The sequence below is a fragment of the Onychostoma macrolepis genome, chromosome 15, assembly GCF_012432095.1.
Source record: "Onychostoma macrolepis isolate SWU-2019 chromosome 15, ASM1243209v1, whole genome shotgun sequence".
NCBI lineage: Eukaryota > Metazoa > Chordata > Actinopteri > Cypriniformes > Cyprinidae > Onychostoma > Onychostoma macrolepis.
Window position 1 is genome coordinate 3,487,018 of NC_081169.1, and position 21,921 is coordinate 3,508,938.

At 35.1% G+C, this 21,921-nt stretch overlaps 3 protein-coding genes across 4 annotated transcripts in view; all 3 read right to left on the reverse strand.

Annotated features, from left to right (window-relative positions):
* Positions 1-2,406: 2,406 nt before the first annotated feature.
* Positions 2,407-9,503, reverse strand: clrn1 (clarin 1). Its single transcript, XM_058744695.1, has 3 exons — positions 8,921-9,503; positions 7,465-7,644; positions 2,407-4,409 (listed from the first exon to the last, which is right to left on the reverse strand). Exons 1-3 carry the CDS (start codon positions 9,171-9,173, stop codon positions 4,144-4,146), a joined length of 699 nt encoding a protein of 232 aa, XP_058600678.1. The 5' UTR covers positions 9,174-9,503; the 3' UTR covers positions 2,407-4,143.
* A 1,124-nt stretch (positions 9,504-10,627) lies between these two features.
* On the reverse strand, positions 10,628-14,903 carry gpr171 (G protein-coupled receptor 171). The gene is made up of 2 exons (XM_058744694.1): positions 14,771-14,903; positions 10,628-12,539 (listed from the first exon to the last, which is right to left on the reverse strand). Exon 2 carries the CDS (start codon positions 12,243-12,245, stop codon positions 11,295-11,297), a length of 951 nt encoding a protein of 316 aa, XP_058600677.1. The 5' UTR covers positions 12,246-12,539; positions 14,771-14,903; the 3' UTR covers positions 10,628-11,294.
* Positions 14,899-21,921, reverse strand: part of LOC131520451 (P2Y purinoceptor 14-like) — a 31,217-nt gene continuing 24,194 nt past the window's right edge. For both annotated transcript variants that reach the window (XM_058744692.1, XM_058744691.1), the window contains 3 exons: positions 21,144-21,228; positions 18,409-18,842; positions 14,899-17,149 (listed from right to left, as the gene is read on the reverse strand). In XM_058744692.1, coding sequence (XP_058600675.1) covers positions 16,453-17,149; positions 18,409-18,842 — 1,131 coding nt within the window. In that variant the 5' untranslated portion in view covers positions 21,144-21,228 and the 3' untranslated portion in view covers positions 14,899-16,452. The remainder of the gene's footprint in view (positions 17,150-18,408; positions 18,843-21,143; positions 21,229-21,921) is intronic.

Below are 21,921 nucleotides of genomic sequence, written 5' to 3' on the forward strand. Positions count from 1 at the left end.
TGTGATTGGCCTATTTTACTGTGGCTGAGAGAGCTCAATGCAGAAAACACATGCAAATAGAAAAAGCACCAGCAAACCAAGAACACAAATTCATCAATTTGACAGCAGGTGCTGCAAATGCTCACAACACAAACAAATAAAGAATTGTATTTGCAGCGCGTTTCTTTGTTTGATTGTGTTGTGAGCATTTGCAGCGCGTGGGTTGTCAAATTGAAGAAGTTGTTTTCTTAATTTGCAGGTGTTCTTTCTATTTGCAGCGCGTTGAGCTTTCTCGGCCACCATACTATTCAGATAATAGTTTGCAGTACAGCAGGCATCCTGTTTTTTTTTTGTTGTTGTTGTTTTTTTTCGTACAGGACCATTCTAAAAAAAAAAAAAAAAGAAAGAAAGAAAGAAAAAAAGCAGAGTTGCAGTGAATATAGTATGGAAGCCCATTTCCGACACTGAATAATAATAATAATAATAATAATAATAATAATAAAAGGTTATTGTGACTTTTTATCTCACAATTCGGACTTTTTTTCTCATAATTGCATGATACAAACTCGTAATTGCGAGTTAAAAGGTCAGAATTGTGAGATTAAAAAGTCGCAATAACCTTTTATTTTTTATTTAGTGGCGGAAACGGGCTTCCATAATATAGCCTACTGAATCATTTACCTCAGGTCTCTCTGTACATTAGTGCAGACGTTTATGGTTGTTTCAGATGTTCTTGCTATAGCCTAGGTTATTCAAGTAATAGTACATTAGATAAGTCAACAAATGGGGAAAATAATTAACGTTGTTATTTAATGTTTGAATCTGCTTTCATGAAAAATGCTCAGTAGTTTTTATACATCAAATATGTCCCTAACATTTAATAGTCTGTCACACACACACTATTCTCAGTGAGTACAGTATTGTAAACAACTGTACTACTGCAACAAATAATTTGACAGAAGAGGATTTTTTTTATGTATGTATTTAGTTAGTTAAGTGGTTAGTGATTAATTGATGTTGACTACATTATAATGAAGATTAGTGAAATCCAAACTAAAATTGTAGCTTGAAGATGTACAAGCTTCATTTAGTCTTATAATATTAATCTGTCAATCGTTGTAAAATGCCATAAGTAATATAAAATTAACAACTGCTACTTCTTTAATATTCAATTACAAAATAACAATTATTAGCAATTGAATTTAATAGTTTGGACTCTGTGGTTAATTGTAACCTTTAAAATTAAAGTAATGTGCAAGTAATAGCATTCCCTAGTTACTGGCATTAACAGAACTAGAATTTTTATCCTTAAGAAATGTTTTATTAGAAGCAACTTAATTTTTAGTTTTTTTTCCCCCCTCCTGCTTTACCAAAAATGTATATGTGGAGCAAGTGTATAAAATTTAAAATTTCACAAAGCTTAGTCTTTACAAAATCATCCACTTGCTCTTTGGTTACAGCTCCATCTACTGATGCATTGTTGACACTGATGCTATATAGAGGCTTCTGCTTGGCAAGGTTTTCAACCTAAGCTGCATTTCAGATTTCAATAGCAAAAGCACAAGCACATGCATTTGCATTTGGAATGCATGCCAAACGATGCATATCAAATATGATCAAAATCAAAAAATGCAAATGCTGACATCTGATGAACACATTTTCTGGTTAACCAACAATCAAGAAAAATATGACTCTATGTCTCTATTTGGTTCTGTGCACCAGAAATAAAGTGGTGATGTGTGCAAATATTGAGGGGTCATGTTTCAGCTTTCTCACGGAATATACCAACAAATGGGGGGAAAAAAAGAAAAAGAAAAAAGGACAATAGTGATACTGATACTGAAAACTTTGAATATTTGTAAGGCAACAGATTACATCCATGTAAATCTAATTCATGACTGAATTCAATTTTCAAAATAACTCTGAATAGAAAGTTGAGCTGTTAATTATGTTTTGCGTTAATACAAATATATTCGATTTATCGTTTATGTATTTTTTACAGACTCTGAATCACTTTTAAATTGAGTCAACCTAAATGTGTGTCACACAACCTTAAAAAGAAAAGCCATACCTTATCTCTTCTTCAGAGATGAGTATCAGACTGCGGTTCAGGAAATAATCCTTTAAACTCTGACAAAAGTTCAAACCTCAGCATTGTGAACCAGGTCACCAAGACATTGCTTATATACCAGACACTTTCTATTCAGGAGGCAGACAGACACATGGCTGCACAACATGACAGAGAGCCTCCTTTCATTTTACAGTTTCCTGGCAGCAGGTGGAGTACTTTGTTTCTTTTCTGTTGGTCTGAATTCTGTGCTAACAAAACAGTGCTCTTTCATGATGTCTTGAGTGATGAGAGCTGCTTTTCTCTTCTTTCACAGCATTGTTTCTGGATGCATAAAACCTCCCAAATACATTTATAAATGTACATAAAATGTTCGTAAATGTACAAACTGTTTATGTCTGTTTATAAAAGCAATGCATTATAAAGAAAGTGAAACTAGAATATAGTTCATATAATTTTATTCCGAGTAAAGGCACAGAATTCATAGTGACCAGAAAAGCTACAGTCTCCAATAACAATCATGAAATACAGAGTGTCAGAATGGATACAGCACATCTATGCAATACATAATTGTGTATTTTTGTATATATATATATATATATATATATATATATATATATTTTTTTTTTTTTTTTTTGGCCCTTTCATTCTTATTACTTTTTACACTCATTTTTAATTATTATAATTAATCCACTTTAATTTAATTCTCAGTTTGAAAATAGCATTTGAGAACATTTCAGTGCTTAAATACCAAAAACTGATTTATTAAACATCACATTATATTATGAATAAATGCATATTGGCACAACGTGAGTGTCTAAACACACAGGACACAAATGAGAAGAATATATCAAATATGCGAATACAATAAAACAATACAATATCAGTTAAACGTGGAAAAGTTAATGAGAACATTAAATCCATATTGATCATCAAATAAGTGAAAAATTCAATATCAGTTGTTACATCTGTCTGGTATTCTAAAGCCATGGCTATAGTTGGATGCATATGCCTGAATGATGAAATTATACAACATAATTTTATTATATTTATAATGTTTCATGCATTTCCATGCATGTTTTATTTAAATACTCGGCATATATAAAAACAGAAATTTGAATATAACTATACAGTGGCCCTAAAAAGCCACGAAAACATAAAATGGATGAATGCCATTGCATTAGATAAGAAAATATCAAATCATGTGGCATCCGTAAACAAATTATACTAGACCGTATCTCAGAATCAGAAGGGTATGAATCAGAATCAGAATCTCAGAAGTTATTTTACTATCAATAATATACTATTATAGGTCTGTTAATATTTGAATTAGTTTTTTTTTTCTGTTTTCATTTTAATTTGAGTAAATGTGTTGTGTTTTTGTCATTTATTATTATTTTTTGATATGTCTATAGTTTCAGTTTTTAATTTTAGTGTATTTAATTAAGGGGATTTTAGTACTTCAAACTAAACAAATGAGATTTTTAAAAATATTTTATTCCATCTCAGTTAATGATTTCATTTTAAGTAATGAAAACGATTTTTTTGCTAATGCTTTTAATTGTCTGGTGAGTAGTAGTGAATTAATAAAGTCAAACAAACGTATTTCGGTGCAATGTTCTGTTTAAAAAGTGTGCCTGTACTATTTTAAAAACAAATGGCGCTTGGTTTGACATTTTGTTATGTAATGCAAAGACATTCATATATATTTACGTGTGGCTTAAGTGTCAAAACAGTTTCTGAGGTCACTGTAGAATTGTCAATTGCATCCTTTTGTGATTATAAAAGATCCGCAACCAAAGGAAACTGTCATGTCCCCAGCCAGACTGGAACTACAGGGTGTTTTCATCAGCCGTTTGAAATCGTGAGCGTTAATTGTCTGAGTGATTGACAGAATGAATGCCTCCCCGCTGCGAGATAAGACACGCAGGCATCTCCAAGTTCATCCCCACACATGGTCTCAATGGCTTAAGAGGCTCAGATGTGTTCAACCGTAAACAAAACGGATGCTGCTATTCGGAAGACTCCTATTGAGAAGTGGCAGTCGCTGCGGTAGGATGTCGTGTGCAGGGGAGGAAGTAAAACAAAAGGGCTGGTCAGTACATGAGATCCGCCGCTCCTGTGCTCGCATCGGACTCTTTGGCCTCCTGAAAGGGGAACTGGATCCCGGCCAGGCGGATGAGCAAGATGCTGAGGCCGTGCGTGAGGAAGGTGAGGAAGATGAGCCAGAAGGATCTGTCGTACCTCTCGTTTTGTGTCTTGTAGACGAAGCTGGCCTCGTTGAAGCTGAAGATGATCTCGGTCAGGTGGTGCAGCTTCACCTCCGAGGAGAACAGGATGAGGACCATGCAGGAGCAGAAACCTGACGGGAAATAGAATAATAGATAAAAGCATAAATCAAATGTATAATAAACAAAAACTGTTCTGAAGGAGATGAATTCTGTCTTTATTTTCATGTTTTTGACCACGCAGTGAAAGGCAATGGTCTCCAAAAGAACACTGGGCCATTATTGACTTCCTCACAGAAGAAAGAACTTCAAACAGGTTTGTAACGAATCAGACCAAATGACTCATATTTGGTTGAACTGTTAACTCCCTTTAAGTAAGAAAAGCCTCAGAGCAACCATTGTTTGAGTTTAGCTGAATTCTTGACACTTAGGTTTTTACCACAGCCCTTCACTATAAAGGAACTTCAATGATCTTGCCATTTAAAAGTGCATTTTATCTTGGGACGTATAAGTGACACGTTAAATCCATTTAGCTTTTTAGGGCCTTCAAATACAGCCCTAAATGAAACTTCATGCAGTCTCAAAAAGTACCATAAAAAGGGCAGTGAGCAATAGTGCAGAAGTCATTACTCACTGAAAGTCTTGCCCTTTGGTGCAGCTGTCAAATTTCGTTCAAGTTACCATGATCGTTCATGAGACACAGAAGCGGTTTCAGAGACTTGAATAAACATGAACGCAAGATTTGAGAGCTGTCGTGGACTGAGAGGTTTTCAATATGAAAATGACAAACTGTTCCTCACAAAAAGCTAATGTATGACTTCATAAGACTAACAGGCTGTTATTAAGGTGTAGTCCCATGTACCGCTGTTTAGCGAATTTTTGTGAGTGAAATACATCTATTTCAAGAGGAATCCATGCGATCGGAAAATGTCTGCATGAAGCCGAATGATTTCCCCACGCAGGTTTCACAACGGCTTCAAGCTGACCAACAGAAAGCTGCTTGGATTGAAAGAGACTAGTCAATTTTGGAATACCTTTATGGTATATTATTGTCCTTTTGGAGCTTTGAAAAAGAAATCACCATCCACTTTCATTGTATGGAAAATAGCAGCTTTTTATGCTCCATGGATGTAAACAAATCAGGTTTGCAAAATACAAGGTGAGTAAATTCTGAATTTTTATTTCAGTTAAAATATCATTTTAATTCATTATTATTTGACATAATTTCGGCAGATATTCAAAAGGTAGTCAAAAGGCTATTGAACTTAAAAGAAAGAAAATACACTACCATTCAGAAGTTTGGGGCTAATTTTTAAAGACTCAAATGAATACTTTTATTCAGAAAGAATTCATTAAATAGATCAAAAGTGGCAGTAAAGCCTTACATTTTTACGAAACAATTTTATTTTGAACATTCTATTCATCTCTTTGATCCTTAATTAATAGGTTAAAAAAAATGCTGTTTTCAACAACATGATAATAATAATAATGCTGATTCAGCATTGATCACATGAATAAATTACATTTTAAAATATATTCAAAAACAGGTATTTTTAATTGTGATAATGTTTCAATATTACTATTTTGACTGTATTTTTAATCACATAAATGCAGTCATGAGGGAAAAAAAAATCCTACCAACCTCAAACTTCTGAACCAAAAAATATGTATTTTAAGGGCAAATGTAACCATATTCAAAATGTAAAATTAATTGTGCCAATACTGTTTTTTTACCGCCCTGTATTAATCAGCGTAAAGATGAAAGGACACATGAAAAACCATTTAGGGTTCCCCAGATATGCTTTTGCTTAAAATAAATAAATAAATAAATAAAGTTAGCTGTTGTCATGTATGTATGTATTTAATTTTTTTTTAACACAATTGAACAAAAAACCAAATGTACTTCCACTTATAACATAGGTAGTTCCAGTACTGGCTGCTGTTATTAATTATTATTACTTTTCATTTTCTAAAGTTCACCACACTTTTCTTACTTCCCATTATCTCCAAGCGATTCTGCTTTATTTTTTACTTAATGGTGTTCAGTTGTGTGGACAGGTCAAATGGCCTATTAGAGTGCCATCAGTACACACACAACAGAGGCACCTGACACTAGAGATGCAGTGGAAATCTGGCCAGTTCCACCAAGCGCATTCATTTCCATCACTTTATTTATTTATCATTCAATTCTCTCTTCTCAGGATAGCTGAGATCACTTTCTCACTACTAACAGAGAGATATTAACAATTGCAGAGGCTCGTTTTTACCGTCTAAATGGATGTATGCATGAAATATGTATAACATACTGTCTTTGAGATCTGGATTTTCTCTCAAGATTCAAGAATTCAAGCTGCTTTTGATCTGGTAAAAGCTTTACTTTGACATAACATTAACAGTGATTTTTTTTTTTTTTTTTTTGTGTAAATGCTTGAAATTTGTATTGTTTTATAATATTGCTTTGCTTATGAACTTCTGTAGATTTGATTATTCTATTTACCAAGTTATTTTATTTACTAAATTATTATTATTATCTCATTTTTAATAAATGATTTGGACTGAAAACACTGAAAAAATTTACTTTGAATCAATTTTCACTCAGAAATTGCTAGTAAATTTCACAAATAATTACAGAGAAACATTACATTTTGAAGTAGAAAGATTGAAACAGTATTTCCTTGTAATACTTAAAAAATATTTTATTTTTAAGTAAGAATTTGTATATATTTATTTTTTTATTAAGTAAGCATTTTTATTTATTAAAGAATTTCCATTCATCTCTTTGAAAAAATCATTTTTTTACAGTGTAGTTAAGGAAATCTGGCATGTGCGTGTTGCATTTTTTAAATATTGTTTACAAAGTATCCTAAAATTAACTTCATGGAGTTGGTTTAAAGAATGTACTAAGTGAGAATCGTTTAGTTTTGATTGGTTTGATGACAATTTAATGAGTTTAATCATAGTAGTAATAAAGAACACAATGTAAAAAGTATATTTCAAAGTAGTAATAAGGACAACGACACAATTTAAGGTTACTTCTATTATTATATCTAAAATGTACTACAAATTTCTGAGTGAAAAAAAAAGTTTAGTGTTTATTGTTCTTTGTACTATAGGTACAGCAGCTGCGACTGTGTCCAAACTTGTGTGTATGTGTGTGTGTGTGTGTGTGTGTATGCGAGCAAGTCTTACAGCTTATCATGTTCCAGAGGTAAAGGCCCTGGGGTCCATGCAGTGTCTCATATGGGCTTCCGAAAGCATTGTAAAAGAAAAAGGCACAGGACACTGAGGAGAAGACGATGAGCACCGCGCAGAAGAAGATCACGCTCACGTGGAGACTGGCCAGGCCCACGTCCATCAGGTCAGGGAAAACTACACAGAGTAAAGAGATTTCTAACATGATTTCCATCGTTTGAGTCCTATCTTGGTGAGGATTTGTCCTCAATGTCTTCAAGCTATTGTGAGTGACTATGTTTCATTTTGACTCTGGCCATTATCTCTGAATAATTTTGAGGATAAGATTTCAGTATAGTATGTATGAAAATTTATTTGAATCATTAAAAGTAATCTCTGATCATATCTGTCCACAGTTTGCATGCATCTCCCTGTGAGCAAAAGCAAATTTACGATAACAATATTCTTTTGTTCTGCTAAATGTCTGGCTCTCGAATCTGGGGCTTTTCCAGATCTCATTAGGAAAGAATGAATCATTGTACATGAAGCTGTCATAAAATATCAATCTGAGCCCCATTCAAAACCCCATCAATGAGACGAGTCCTTCCCAAAACTCGAGAAAAAACAACTGAAAAACTCAAATCTGTTCAACTGAACAGTGAACCCTTAGACTCTTTTAAATCTGGTAAATCTATATTCAGAAGGGGATTTACTTGCTATTCATGAAAGATGTAGGAACAATTTTCTAAAGCAAAAGACTGATGATGACTAAAAAATGAGATGTGTTTGTGAAGGTCATTTTTTTTATACAATTTGAAATTTTGTATAACACATCAGTGGCCTCAAAACATATGTTGACCTTTAAAGGGAATTGAATTGAAAAATCTGTCATTATTTACTCACCCTCATGTCATTCCAAACCTGTCTATCTTTCTTTCTTTCACAGAACACAAAGGAGAAACTTTGACTAACATATTGGTTGATCTTTTCCAAGCATTTACAAAAGCTTTTAAGTCGTCATAAAGGATGCAAAAGCAGTATAAAAATACCATGAAAAAAATCTATGAAGTCACTGCATTAGATACAAAATCACAAAGCACAGGTGGCACCTGCAAAGAGCTTTTCTGATCACTAACTTCCCTTTTCGGAGTAATTTTTGCAGTGACCTTTAAACACTTGCTCTGTTACTTGTACTTTTCTCAAAAAAAAAAAACAGAAGATATTTAGATGAATTTGCTGGAACAGTTGCTGGTAGTCACTGACTTCCATAGCAGGGGGCAAAATACTATGCATGGACCTCAATGGCTAGCCTAGCAACTGTTTGGTTCCCAACATTCTTCTAAATATCTTATTTTATGTTTAGCAGAAGAAAGAAACTCATACAGGTTTGGAACAGCATGAGGGTGAGTGAATGATGCCAACATTTTCATATTTGGGTGAACTCTGTCTTAATATAGCTAATTAAGTTACTCACAAGAGAAATAAAAAGGTCTGTCTCCCAGACCACACTGTTTCATGCCCTGGCCGTGGAAAAGTCCGTAGTTCGTCCTTCCGATGAATTTCTCCAGCTCTGCTCCAGACGCGTTGACGATCTGCGCGCCCGTCTTGCACAGAACCGCCGCTTGAACCCAGAACTGCGTCCCCATCGCGGCCGCCACGACCAGAACACAACCAAAGCAAAGCACGCCAGCGACAGAGAAAATGATTTTCTTTTGACGGCTAGGCATTATGTTTAACACGGCGAAGAGTGATCAGTAGATATCCACACGATTACGCGTAACGGCGATCTTCCTGTGATCCAACATGGAAAAGGACATTGTGCCGTTGTCGATTTCACCTTTAAATCTAAAAACACGAATGCTATGAAACGATCTCTAATGCTCGAAAGCACATGTTGGCCGAGTAAAGTTGGATCCCAATGTCTTCTCTGGATAGAGTTACGCCAAGCGCGCTCTCAGTCCTCCGTCTCCAAGCAACCGGGTTGAATGTCTCGCTCCAGTGATCAGGCATGATGTGACCTTACAACGGATTGGTTATTAGATCAACACCTCTGGCTGCATTTAATAAGGTCACAGTTTATTATGTGTGGTCTAATAGCGGACAAAATATATGAATATGAAATAATATCCCCAGGAAATGATAGTCATTCCCGTTTTGACTTAGCCTGCACTAGGCTTTTCTGACACACAGCATGTCATCAAGAGGCATGACTCACGTCTTTCTTTCAATCATTTCTGGGGGAAAAAATTGTGTAACCTTCAATGCAAAAGGTCATTAATCAAAAAGAGATTGACTGATTGACTGATTGGAGAGAAATAAGACATTATTAAATGTGCAAACAATGATTTATTAAAAAATAAAATAGTTAAGAGTACAATACAAACATTTCTTAATCAACCCTTATAATTTGAGAAACACTGAAACGCTTGAAAAGGGTCTATTAGGTATAACTGTATCGGAAATCACCCCTATACCCTGAAACGGGACACTATTTGAGGGGACAGCCATTGTTAGGGTCCAAAACCATAGTGGACATTTTTGAGTGCACTCATTGAATCCCACAATGCACCGCAAAAACGAGTGTACAACTGATGCTCAATGGCTAGAGAATACCCATAATGCACTGTAAGAGTCGCGTGCCTCGACAGATGATGGCGTCTGCTGCTGAATCATCCATCTATTCATTTTACTAAGGAACTCATCCACGGCATAATACAGCATAATACAACACAGGTATAAATTCATTGTAAATTGACTATTAAATTGTTTAACTAGGGCTTATACATAATTTCCATGACATAATTCGAGATAAATCCTCCTATCGGAGCTGCCAGTTTGCCAGTTTCAAGTGATTATTAAACAGCAAGCACAAACTATGCAAAAGCGGCATTCCTTCCGGTGCCCTCAGTGTCTGAATTCACTCACTTGTTTTCATTTACTCCTTCAAGTGAACTGAATTAGTGACATATTGTAGGAAATAGTGAATGAGGGTATAGGGGGCGATTTCGAATACAGCCATATACTTAATGGACCCTTTTCACGCATTTCAACGGTCATCCGCATCGCAAATCCTCCAAAGTTTTTTATATTTATATATATATATATATATATATATATATATATATATATGTATGTACATATACAACATATACTTTGTATTATATCACTGCATCAAATAAAAAAAAAAAAATATATATATAATGTAATAATTACAAAATTTATAGTTAACGCTAACGTGAGGGTGTTTCAAATGCAGCACCTACGGGAGGAATGACAATTTTTTCCTTTGTTCTTTGAGCAAATGGGTATGCAAAAATATATATATATTTGTTGTACTCTCTCATTCACCCAACCCGGAAATGTGAAAAAGGTCTATTTATTGATTTTTATTATGTGTTTGGGATATGAAATACAATTTATACAAACAATTCCCCACTGAATTAAAAATAAATAAAACTAAAACCATATTCAATTTCATGCTTGAGGTGTGGTTGTCCAAGGGATGATGGTCCAGGTCCCGGTCCTCTTGGTTCTTTTTTTTTTTAAATAAGTGCAGTTAAACACCTCTGAGCATCATTGTACAGTACACCTTCTTTAGATTTAGTTGTTTACATATTTTGCCCTCAAATTCTTATCAACTAGTATTGCCAAAACTTTTAAACTGGCATTGTTTTGGCCAAATGTCGTTGTGCATTCTTTTTCCACAGACTTCTGCTTTGTTGATTTTTTTGCTTTTTCTACTTTGCTAATCCACAGTTCCTTTGGAAACTCTTTCTTTACACTACATTTACATTCAGCAAATGATTTTGCGCTAATATTTGGTCCATAACTCTCCTCCGGTTGAATTTTCACTCTGTCTCTGTGGTCGGAACGCTGCCTCTTTTTGAGAAGGCCTTTGTGATCTGAAGCCTGAATGCACGGCAGATGACAAAGTATAGCACTGGATCGAAGCACAGGTGCAGGATGGCGAGAAGCAGAGTCGACTCTTTAGCCAGGAAGAGATTCTTCCTTAATGTGCATTGGGTGATGACCTCTATTTGCGTAAACGTGTATGGCATACGCACAGCATGGTACGGCACAAAGCACACCACGTATGCCAAGGTCACCAATGCAATGTTTATGAAGGCATGTTGGGCACTAGCCTTTTCCTCAGGGTCAGAGTCACGCCGACCCCAGAGCCGCTTCAAGACCAGGCCGTTGGACAACAGCACCGCTACTGAGGAGTTGAAGAAGATGGCCATGCCCAGATACACAGACAGTGCGTGCCAGTGCTTGGCCAAATCATCTTTTAAGTCCGAACACGTTAGGCCAACTTTGTCTTCAACGTTTTCTTTGATAGGGAAGGCCATGTTGGGCACGTTGATGAAGAGCACGAGGAACCAGACCACCGAAGACATCAGCACCGCAAAGCCCACTTCCTGCAGTCGCAGCAGTTTAGAGCTGCGGGTGATCTGGAGGTAGCGCTGCACGCTGACGAAAGCTAGGAAGATGATAGACGCGTACATGTTGATGTAGATGAGCGGTGCACTCACTCGGCAGAGAAAGATGGTCAAACTCAGAGAATCGTTGCCCAGATCTTTGGCAATCTTGACAGGTAATGCCAACATGAGGAGGAAGTCGGACGTCAGAAGATTGATGAGGTAAACATTAATGCACTTTTTAGTACTTTGGCTGGTTATGAAGGCCCACAGCGCCACCAGGCTGGTAGCCATTCCAATCAGGAAGATGAGGATGTAGACTGTGGCGAAGGGCACCATGTTGTCGTTGACCACACAGATACTGCCGTTCGAACTCACCATTTTTGGATCTGGACTGTGTAAACTCTAATAAATAAGTAAAATCAAGGCTATCGAATAAGTATGTTTTACTTCTTTTCTTCACGTGACTGTACCTTTTAAGTCTTGTCAGACCACCGAGAGTAATTGAAGCTGATCTGAACACAGTTCTGTCTTTCACTTCACCAGAAAGTAAAAGGTATCAGTAGAGGAAGTGGTGAATCCCCTGTTTAAGCATGCAAAAACATTTTCTTGTTTGCTCACATAAGGATATGATGTCACGTATCAGCATTAAATAAAAAATGTTATGTAGCAATCCTGGAAAGAGACAGAAAGAAAAAATATGAGTGTTTTTACCTCCTTTTCCTGTTTTAGTTATGTTTCACAATTATATGTGACCCTGGACCACAAAACCAGTCTTAAGTGTCAATTTTTCAAAATTGAGATTTATACATCATTTGAAAGCTGAATAAATAAGCTTTACATTGATGCATGGTTTGTTAGGATCGGACAATATTTGTCTGAGATACAACTATTTGAAAATCTGGAATCTGAGGGTGCAAAAAAATATAAATATTTAGAAAATGCCTTTAAAGTTGTCCAAATTAATTCTTAGCAATTATTAATCAAAGATGACGTCTTGATATATTTACAGTAGTAAATTTACAAAATATATTCATGGAATATGATCTTTACTTAATATACCAATGATTTTTGGCATAAAAGAAAAATCTATAATTTTGACCCACACAACTACAAATATACCCCAGTGACCTAAGACTGGTTTTGTGGTCCAGGATCACATATATGAACTGTTTATATGAATGTATGCACATGCTGAAGCTGGTTTAGATGTGATGATAACAATGTGCATCGAGGCAACTGCAATCGAAGCATCAATTCAATTACATTAAATCAGTTTCTTGATATTTTCTCTGGATCGCAGTACTATTAATGTTTAGTTGGAAAGACGTTGTCCTTTAATATTAAAGACAGTTTCTTCCATTATAGATAGTAAGAATTTAAAATAAGGTTATAATTATTAACATTAGTAATTACATAGTAGTTACAAATTACATAACTAAACATTCTAAAGCATTTTTTAAAAATCTTAATTTTGATTAAATGCATTATTATTATTATTATTATTATTAATATTATTATTATTATTTACAAATACATTTTAAAATCAAAAGTTATATCTGTTAATGTTATTTAATGGCCTTACATGAATTGACAATGAATAGGTGTATTTTCATTAACTGAAGTTTAATGAATAACTAAAGTTTTATGAATGTAGGCCTAACTAATGTATTACAAATAATTAACTAATATTAGTAAATGCATTAACTAATGGGACCTTATTGTAAAGTGTTACCAATACGTTTAGACCACCTGACAGTCAATTTGCTGTTTAGTAAACCATCTTGTCCTCAGTGTCTATAAAAGCAGTGCTTAAATTGGGTTCCCATTTTGTTTCATTAAATTAAATTAAATGAAAATAAATAAATAATCAATCTGCAATTGTGACTTCACATAAGATATCTTACAGATATTCAAAGTTGCAAACAGGTATGTTATGGTAAATTAACTTTTCTAGTGTCAAATAAAACAGTAGCAAATGAAATTGTGCTCTTGTCATGTCTGCTTCCACACTAATAATGCGGACAGTACATGAAAGTTCTTAAAGTGTATATTTTTTAATAGTTTAGCAGGATTTAGTGGTAATAAAGCCTTAATTTTATGCTTTTCATTTGATATAAATATGACATAAATATCAGCTATAGTTTATTTGAATTTGTTTTGCATTTTTTTAACACCTGATTCACTAACAAAGAGACCCCTCAAGAGCCAATAATTTATGCCTCGAACACCTAAACGCCCATTGCTGATAGTCAAAGTGCTTAGTTTGTCTTCTTCTTAAAGTCACCAACTGCATCATTATGATTTCAGGACAAAAATGTAAATTAAAAGCATAACTTTGTATCTTTCTAAAAGTAATCCACAACTGCAATGCAATCTGTTTGGATCGTGTGGAGCAGTGGATTTCAGGTCTTTTGCTCGACGCTCATCATTTAATCTTGAATTTATACTGGATTACGAAGTACAGACAATTTTATGTATTGTTTTGACCAAAAACAGGTCTTTGTTAGCATATTCTGGTGAAGAAAACATTGAATATGCGCTTTATGGAAGTGAGTCGTATTGTGGTCATCTAATGTGCTGAAAAAGGAAACTCATTTACATTAATGGACAATAAAATACAGGCGGAACTTAGGAAGATGTCTATTTATATTTTTTAATTATTTTTGAATTTAATTTGTTCTATTTCACTTTTTAATAAATTCAACTATCCGTCATTGCTCATTAATCTAATGCACATTGTCTGTCATTTCCCACACATGTCTCTCCAGGAAGTAAATACGCATCCAGGACATCAAATCAGTCTGAATCGGTTTAGAAGCTTAGACTAATTATCAGATGCATAAAATCTCATGAAGAAACAGACTCATGGTGCCTCGTATCAGATTTAGATTTTGATAACTTACCGCATGACCAGACTGGCTTCTCCAGCAGACGTCAGATCAGACGCTGGAGTAATGCGGTCCTGCTCTCTAGCTGTATATTGTTCTTGTTGGATGATCTATACAGCTACTGAGATACTTGTTCTGAGAGTTTCTCCATTGGCTCAACTACATTACAAATCCTGTTTCCGTTTTACTTGGGGTTTGGCCTCAAGTATATCAGCCAATGAAAGAAAGCATTTACCACACCTACAATGAAGTGAAATGACGCAGCGGAAACGTGAACTTTCCAGATTCTGTGTCTGTAGACAACCACAAACCACTAGTCTATGGCTCTCGTTTGCATGCGCTCTCTGTGCTGTAAGTTCCTGGTTTGAAAGACAACAGGTTGGTTTTGACTTTCAACTCGCAACTCACAAACAGCGTTTGTGCTTTCAGGCACGTCATGGAATCGAGTATCTGTAACACAGTAAAATCATTAAAAAACAAAACAAATCAATGCATACCCACCAAACAAGGAATCCAGTAATATTAAAGTTTTGCAGCTGCAGCTTGGCACAGTATTATCTGGGCAAATCCTTTGGTCTGCAGATATATTGTTAGCATAATTCTACCATAAGTTATACCAAATCATTTAAAATAAGGTTTACCATTTTACGATAAAATATCTCAAAATGCAATACTTCCATTTAAAAGGGAAAGACATTTAAATAACAAACAGAGAAGTAATTTCAAAGTGTTTTTACACAATTATTACCAGCAATGCTTCATTGTTTACAAAATTAATGTGCGACTCCTTTTCAAAATAAAATAGCAATAAAGCATTAAATTAAACAACAATAAAACATATTTTTAAGCTAAAAAGACAACTTAATTTTTATTTTTTTTTTTTGCCATTTTTAAGTTTAAATGCTGTATTTTTTTTCATAGCAAGCTAAAACCATGTCCAAAAATCATTCTATACATGCATATTGCAATCATATGATCAGTAAACAGTAATATTAAGAAGTATATAAAACATACTGTACATTTAAATATACAAAATATACATTTTATGTAATTTGTTCCTGTTATGCAAAGCTGAATTTTCAGCTCCAGTCTTCAAGAAACACTCTTTTACTATTATCTGGTTTGAAACCGTGAAACATTATTTTCAGGATTCTTTGTTTAATAGAAAGTTGAAATGAATAGCATTTATTTGAAACTTAAATATGCTGTAACATTATAAATGTATTTACTCTCTCTTTCGAACAATTGAATGCACCTTAAAAGTATACATTTCTTTAAAAAAACTTTTCTTACTGACTTCAAACTTTTGAACAGTATATACACAGTAGTAGATTGTAGATTGATTCTGCATTTGCCTATATGCAATTAAATATACATATTTATATATTTTTTTATGTTCTGTCCATTTGTATATTCATTAAATTGCACTATAACTTGAAAAAAAAGCACATCCCCAATTCCAGTTTCTGGTTGGGTGGTCAGGTAGAAGAGGTCACATTTACAGTCCCAGTTCAAGATTAAAAAAAATCTATTTGAATCTTCAAAATTAATTTCTTACAACAAATTCACTATATCATCTTCATGCTGTAATCAATTGAAAGTGAAAATAAAATGTTGCACGTAGAAGAGGAAGGCACCTAATAAATTTATGCATTACACTGCATTGCATAGTTTGTTTCATTGTTAGTAGGACAGTGTTAAATGACACTTTCATGCCGTAATGTGGATATCTTTGTTTCAATGTAGCTCAACATGTTGCTCATTCGTCTTTGCTGGCTTTTATCGTCACTGTCTCTCATTGAATCTGACATCCTCCTGAGGCCCAGCTGGGCTCTGAAGGCCTTGCAGAAGATAAAGTATATAAGCGGATCCAGACAAGCATTGAGCACCGATAGCAGGACAGTCAGCTCCTTCAGGACGTAGAACGCCTGCGCCGTGCAGAGTTTCGTCTGAGGTTTGATGAATGCGTAAGGCAGTCTAACCAAATGGTAGGGCACAAAGCATACACAAAAAACCACCACGAGCACCAGCATATTACGCTTCGATTTCCTGAATTTTTGATTTCTGGATGTGGTCTGTGTGGACAACTGAGCTTGTTTGATCTTTTGCAAAGTCCCCCAGTACAAAGCAATCAGTGACACCAGCACAAACGTGAAGAGCACCATAGACACACTGTGAGTGATTTTGTAGACCAGACTGAGCTGGGGACTGTGTAAGGCCTCGCAGCCGCTTTTCTCAGGCTTGTGAACGTGACCCCAAGAGGTCAGGAGAAAGAGGAGAAAGTAGACGGAAGACATGGCTAACAAGGAAAGCCACGTTCCTATGGAAATGTGTCGAGCGGTACGAAACGTCTGCAGAGCATGAGTCTCCAATGGCCGGACAATCTTCAGGTACCTGAGGTAAGAGTTAAATATTAATACATATACAAAGAACAATGTTCCATGCTTGAAATGATATATGTTTATTTCTGAATAAAGCTGTAATGTCATGCCTTGGAAATGTGAATGGGTTTAATTTTTGATATTATTACACAGGCTCTCTAAAAAGCTTGATTTTGATTTGACATTCGTGAAAATCTGAGGTTATTCCTCAATAATGACTGTTGTGCTGTATAATGGCTGCCCATCCGGGTATTTTAGGTCAGTGCTTCTCTCATGTCTCTCATATAACACCACAGACTCGCTCTCTCTTGTTTCAAACGAAGCTGCGGCAATCTTGGCCAAAACCAGGAAGACTCATGGGTTCTCTAGAGATTTTTCTATGGGTTTTCATAATGTATATATTTTTTTTTCTTAAATTCATTAGCAATAAGGTCTGTGGAAAACATAACTTGACAATACTCAAACATATTATAGTACAACATAAACTGCACACACTCACAACCCAAACGTTCTTACAGGTATTACATATATTCTGAAACACAACTTTTTCAGTAGCCTATGGGTGCGTGTAATTTATGTTGTGGAGCAAAATGTTCACATATCATCACATTACATTTATTACAGACCTTGTATTACTCATGAACTGAAAACTCTCATTGTACAAACCCATAGGAAAGCCTCAAAAGAACCCATGACAAATTAGTCTTTCAACGTCACGCCTGCAGCACACCCAAGGTATTATTGTTGAAATACTCATCTTGTTTCTAGAATATTTGTTTTATACACTGTAATTGAATATAAAATAATAACCAGTTAAGATTTTGTGGTTTCTTTTCAGTTTAGTATTATTGTGGCAAAAAAAGTGTTATAACCACTGATCTATAACAGAGAACTGGATTGCTCATGTTATAAAAGGTGAAGCTACCACGCCGCCATATTGCTATTCTCTATATACATTCTAATGAATTAATATTCTGTTGAGGAAATCGTACACTATGTAACATGTAACCATTTTTGTCTCCCTGCACATTGTTACAATGCAAAAGTCCTAAGCATGTAAATGACTATTTGTTTAAAGTTGTGAACTTCCCCTGCTTATTAAAAAGTTATGTTCATATTCATCACAATACCAAACATCACTTATTGTATATTCTGATTCATTTCTCAATCCCAGATATATGTTCATGTTTAATTTGTCCTGCATTTTATTTATTTTATTTTATCTCTTGTAAAGCAGGTGAACTTAAGTAGGTGCTTGAATGAGTTGCATACCTGTTTGCAGCAATAAAGTCCATAAAGAGAATGCTTGCATACATGTTTAGATAGAATGCTGTTGCTCCGAAGCTGCAGTAAATGTTGCGCATTATATCTGAACTGTTGGTGTAGTTAGCAATGCGCAAAGGCAAGCAAAGGCAAAGGAAGAAGTCAGCTGCGGCCAGGTTCTTCATGTAGACCGTGACGCTGGACTGGACGCGCTGATTGGAAAAGAAATAAACCCGCATCGTGATGCAATTAAGCACCAGACTGACAAGAAACACTAGTGAGTATGCAAATATGAAAGCAGGGTGAGAGGGGATCTTTGAAAATTCACAGGAAGCATTTGTTTCTGTGGCAGTCGTGTTTGTTTCTGTGATGTCATCCAGGGCAGTGGTGAAGCTGGTTAGTGGGGCTGCAGTTCGAAGAATCTGTGAAACTGCTGACGCCATCTATTAATGCACAAAAGAGACAGAGTAGTTAAAGTCACCATATATAGGGGATTTTATTGATCCTCAAAGAGTAAAATTTGGTGTAACTCCATCATTCATGTACAGTACAATCTTGCGTAAGATTGTCTATAAAAGTGTGTGTAAAGTTTTACTATTGAATATCTTGCTAATAGATGACTAATGATCCTAAAACATTAAACGTATTACACCGTCAATCACACTTCAGTGCGATATTTTGAAGTTTATGCTTGCATATAGGCAATGTTCTGTGTACGTTCTCATTAAAACTTGCTATAAAAATTAAACCTAAAAAGAACGGTGTCTGCATCTGAAATCACATACTCTCTGGGCAGGTACTTCTTTAAAATAAGTTATTACTTCGTTAAAAAGTATGTTTTATATAGTACTTTAACTTTATGAATGTGCATAGTATGAATTGGAGCCAAGCGTACTATTTTGTTACGTTGTCATTGTCATTTGACCTACCAGCGTCAGTTGTATTGCTTCACTGTCATTCACAAATCCTCTTCCATGGCCTTGTGGGATAGTAAAGAGTCCACTGGATGTACACTTCAGGGCTGCGTCTCCCAAAAGCGTAAAATCATAAGCCTAAGTTGATCATAGAACCATTGTCATCAATGAATGGAGCTACGATCAGCTTAGGTTTACGAAGCTTTTACGCAGCCCAGAAAAGTAGTAGGTGATCCGGGAACTTTCCGCCTACTGTTTTATGAATACTGTGAATCGGGCATACTACTCTTTCCACATTCTGTTTTTCGTCTGTTATATACAGTAGTAGGGAAGTATGTGATTTCAAATGCAGCCATTCTGTCTAGGTTCTTATCAGATCGTTGTGCAAAAACCTCCTTGTAACGTTCTGACAATGTTAGTTTATGGTTACAAAAATGGAAGCAATTCCTAGAATGTTAGAATGGTTCTCAAAAATAAATTACCAAAAGGGAAGCATATGCTAAAAACTAAAAAGCTCACACAGGATGTGTTATTCAGAGCTGAATAGAACGTGACAGAATTAAACTGAACACAAACTGATTCTTGAGGTGCACTAGGCTTCTTTGATCTTGATACTCTCTTATCACTGTGCAACAGAACAGCTAAAGGCAGCTGTCAGTCTGCATGTGCAGCCAACTATTTTAAAAATAGCACATGCAGTAGATGTATCCTGACTTGCAAGCAAGTCAAACTTAGTACAGACTGATTTAATTTGACAATTCAAAACGGATGTTCTCAAAAAAAAAAAAAAAAATGCTATTTACATCTATTTGCTTCTCTCCTACTTTCTGTGCTCACATATTGCATTTTAATTGAGACAAATGTACCTATTTTTCATTTAAAATACCGTTTTATAATATGACAAAATCATCACACCTTTAATATGCTGTGATGTCCGTTACTGTATATTTATGTGTAAAATTCTCACAGAAAGCAACAGAATGTCACAGCGCACATCCTCATTCTGGGTAACAAACCACAAGAAAGCTATTCCCTTTTCAGTCAGGGATGATTAGGCCTAACCTGACCCCATTTGCCTGTTTATGACAGCTGCTGCATGGACTGTTAATCAGCAAAAAACTTAAAATATTTTGAGCGATTAAGCCAAAAAAAAAGAAAAATGTACAAGATCAAAATGGGAAATTTTTCGACCTAAAATGACGAATCAACACCACAGTTTTATATCATTATATCATAACATATTGTTGCAAAATCAGATCTCTGTCGTTCTGTAATGTGACATTTATCAAGTTCAATGACTGATAAAAAGCATCTCTTTAATAAAGGTCAGGTCTGTTCACAGGGGCCACTTTAAGGTGCTCTTTTCTGCACCACAAATGTTACTGACATCATACTGACACACTGTGACTGTGTCGATACTGATGCTAACATTTTTATATATAATGCCAAGCATTCAAAAAAGGTTATTCATTAGCAACTAAATGTATTAACACGTACATATCAGAGAAAAAAAACAACAATCTATTACTCAGTTCATTGGCCATTTAAAACAAAATAACCACAAAGTGCTCTATAAAGCACACGTCATTTCTTGGTAATTACACATATTATATTAAAACTATAGCAAGTTCATTAGCATTGAGAGGTAAATAGCTTAGAGACATCAAAAATGTCCTGACTTAAATAACAATTAATGCATGATATAAACAAGATGCAAATAACAAATTACAAAATCTTCTCTCAAATTGGCCCAAATATGTTTATAGTAGAACCTTAATTGCAATTAACAAAAAAAGCTAAAGGCTAATTAGCTGATCACGTTTAACTTACTTGAAATCCTCACTTGTAGCCAAGCGGTCCACTGAGCTTTGATCTAGAGCAGGTCTTTTTCATTCACTTCCTTCATAAGTTCCTTCTGTAACATGTAAAGAGGAAATTGGGTTTTGTATGTATCTCTCTCTCTCTCTGTGTGTGACAGTGTATGTGACTTAAGTCAAAGTACGTGACAAAAATGCAAACACCGGTGGTCGGGGGCTGAGGTGGTTGGGCGATTTTGTGGTGATAGACACTGATGTTATAGAATACATGAACAGTTGCAGGAATACACTATGAGCTGTAATAATATTTTTTATTTTTTAGTCATTTGCAAGTCAAAATTGTTTGGTTCCCATTTTGTTTTCTCGGACATGAAGCAAAATTCAGGCTAGGTGTGTTGTACTTTAAAAGTATTTTAAAAACCAAAAACTGTTGAAGGGGATTGCTTTTTGAGAAAACTGTGGTTTATGTTATGCTGTTGTGAGTTTTATTTCCAAAGTGAATCAATGATTCGCTTTTTGAGTCATCAGTTTAGTTGATGCCTGTGCAACACTATGTTCTCACCATGCAAATACCTTGCTGTAGCTGTGGGCCTTCCTGAATAATTAGCTAGTGTCAATATCTCAGCCTAACAAATAACCTTTCACTGAATAATGTTCAGTAAAATGGGAATAACCCGCAAAGTTCCTGTCACGTCCAAGCTGTTTGCAACCCAAGACTACTCGCTTGTGAGATTAGTATCAGTGAAGCGGCATAAGGTTGTACAGTTTTGCAGATTTGCTGCCATCTAGTG

What these genes read in the sequence shown, in the direction of transcription:
- clrn1 (XM_058744695.1), bottom strand. Translation starts at nt 9,173, where the DNA reads ATGCCTAGCCGTCAAAAGAAAATCATTTTCTCTGTCGCTGGCGTGCTT. An exon ending in CAGACCTTTTTATTTCTCTT is followed by an intron (nt 7,645 to 8,920) that starts GTGAGTAACTTA and finishes TACTCTGTGTAG; the next exon opens with TTTTCCCTGACCTGATGGAC. An exon ending in CCTCTGGAACATGATAAGCT is followed by an intron (nt 4,410 to 7,464) that starts GTAAGACTTGCT and finishes ATTTCCCGTCAG; the next exon opens with GTTTCTGCTCCTGCATGGTC.
- gpr171 (XM_058744694.1), bottom strand. Translation starts at nt 12,245, where the DNA reads ATGGTGAGTTCGAACGGCAGTATCTGTGTGGTCAACGACAACATGGTG.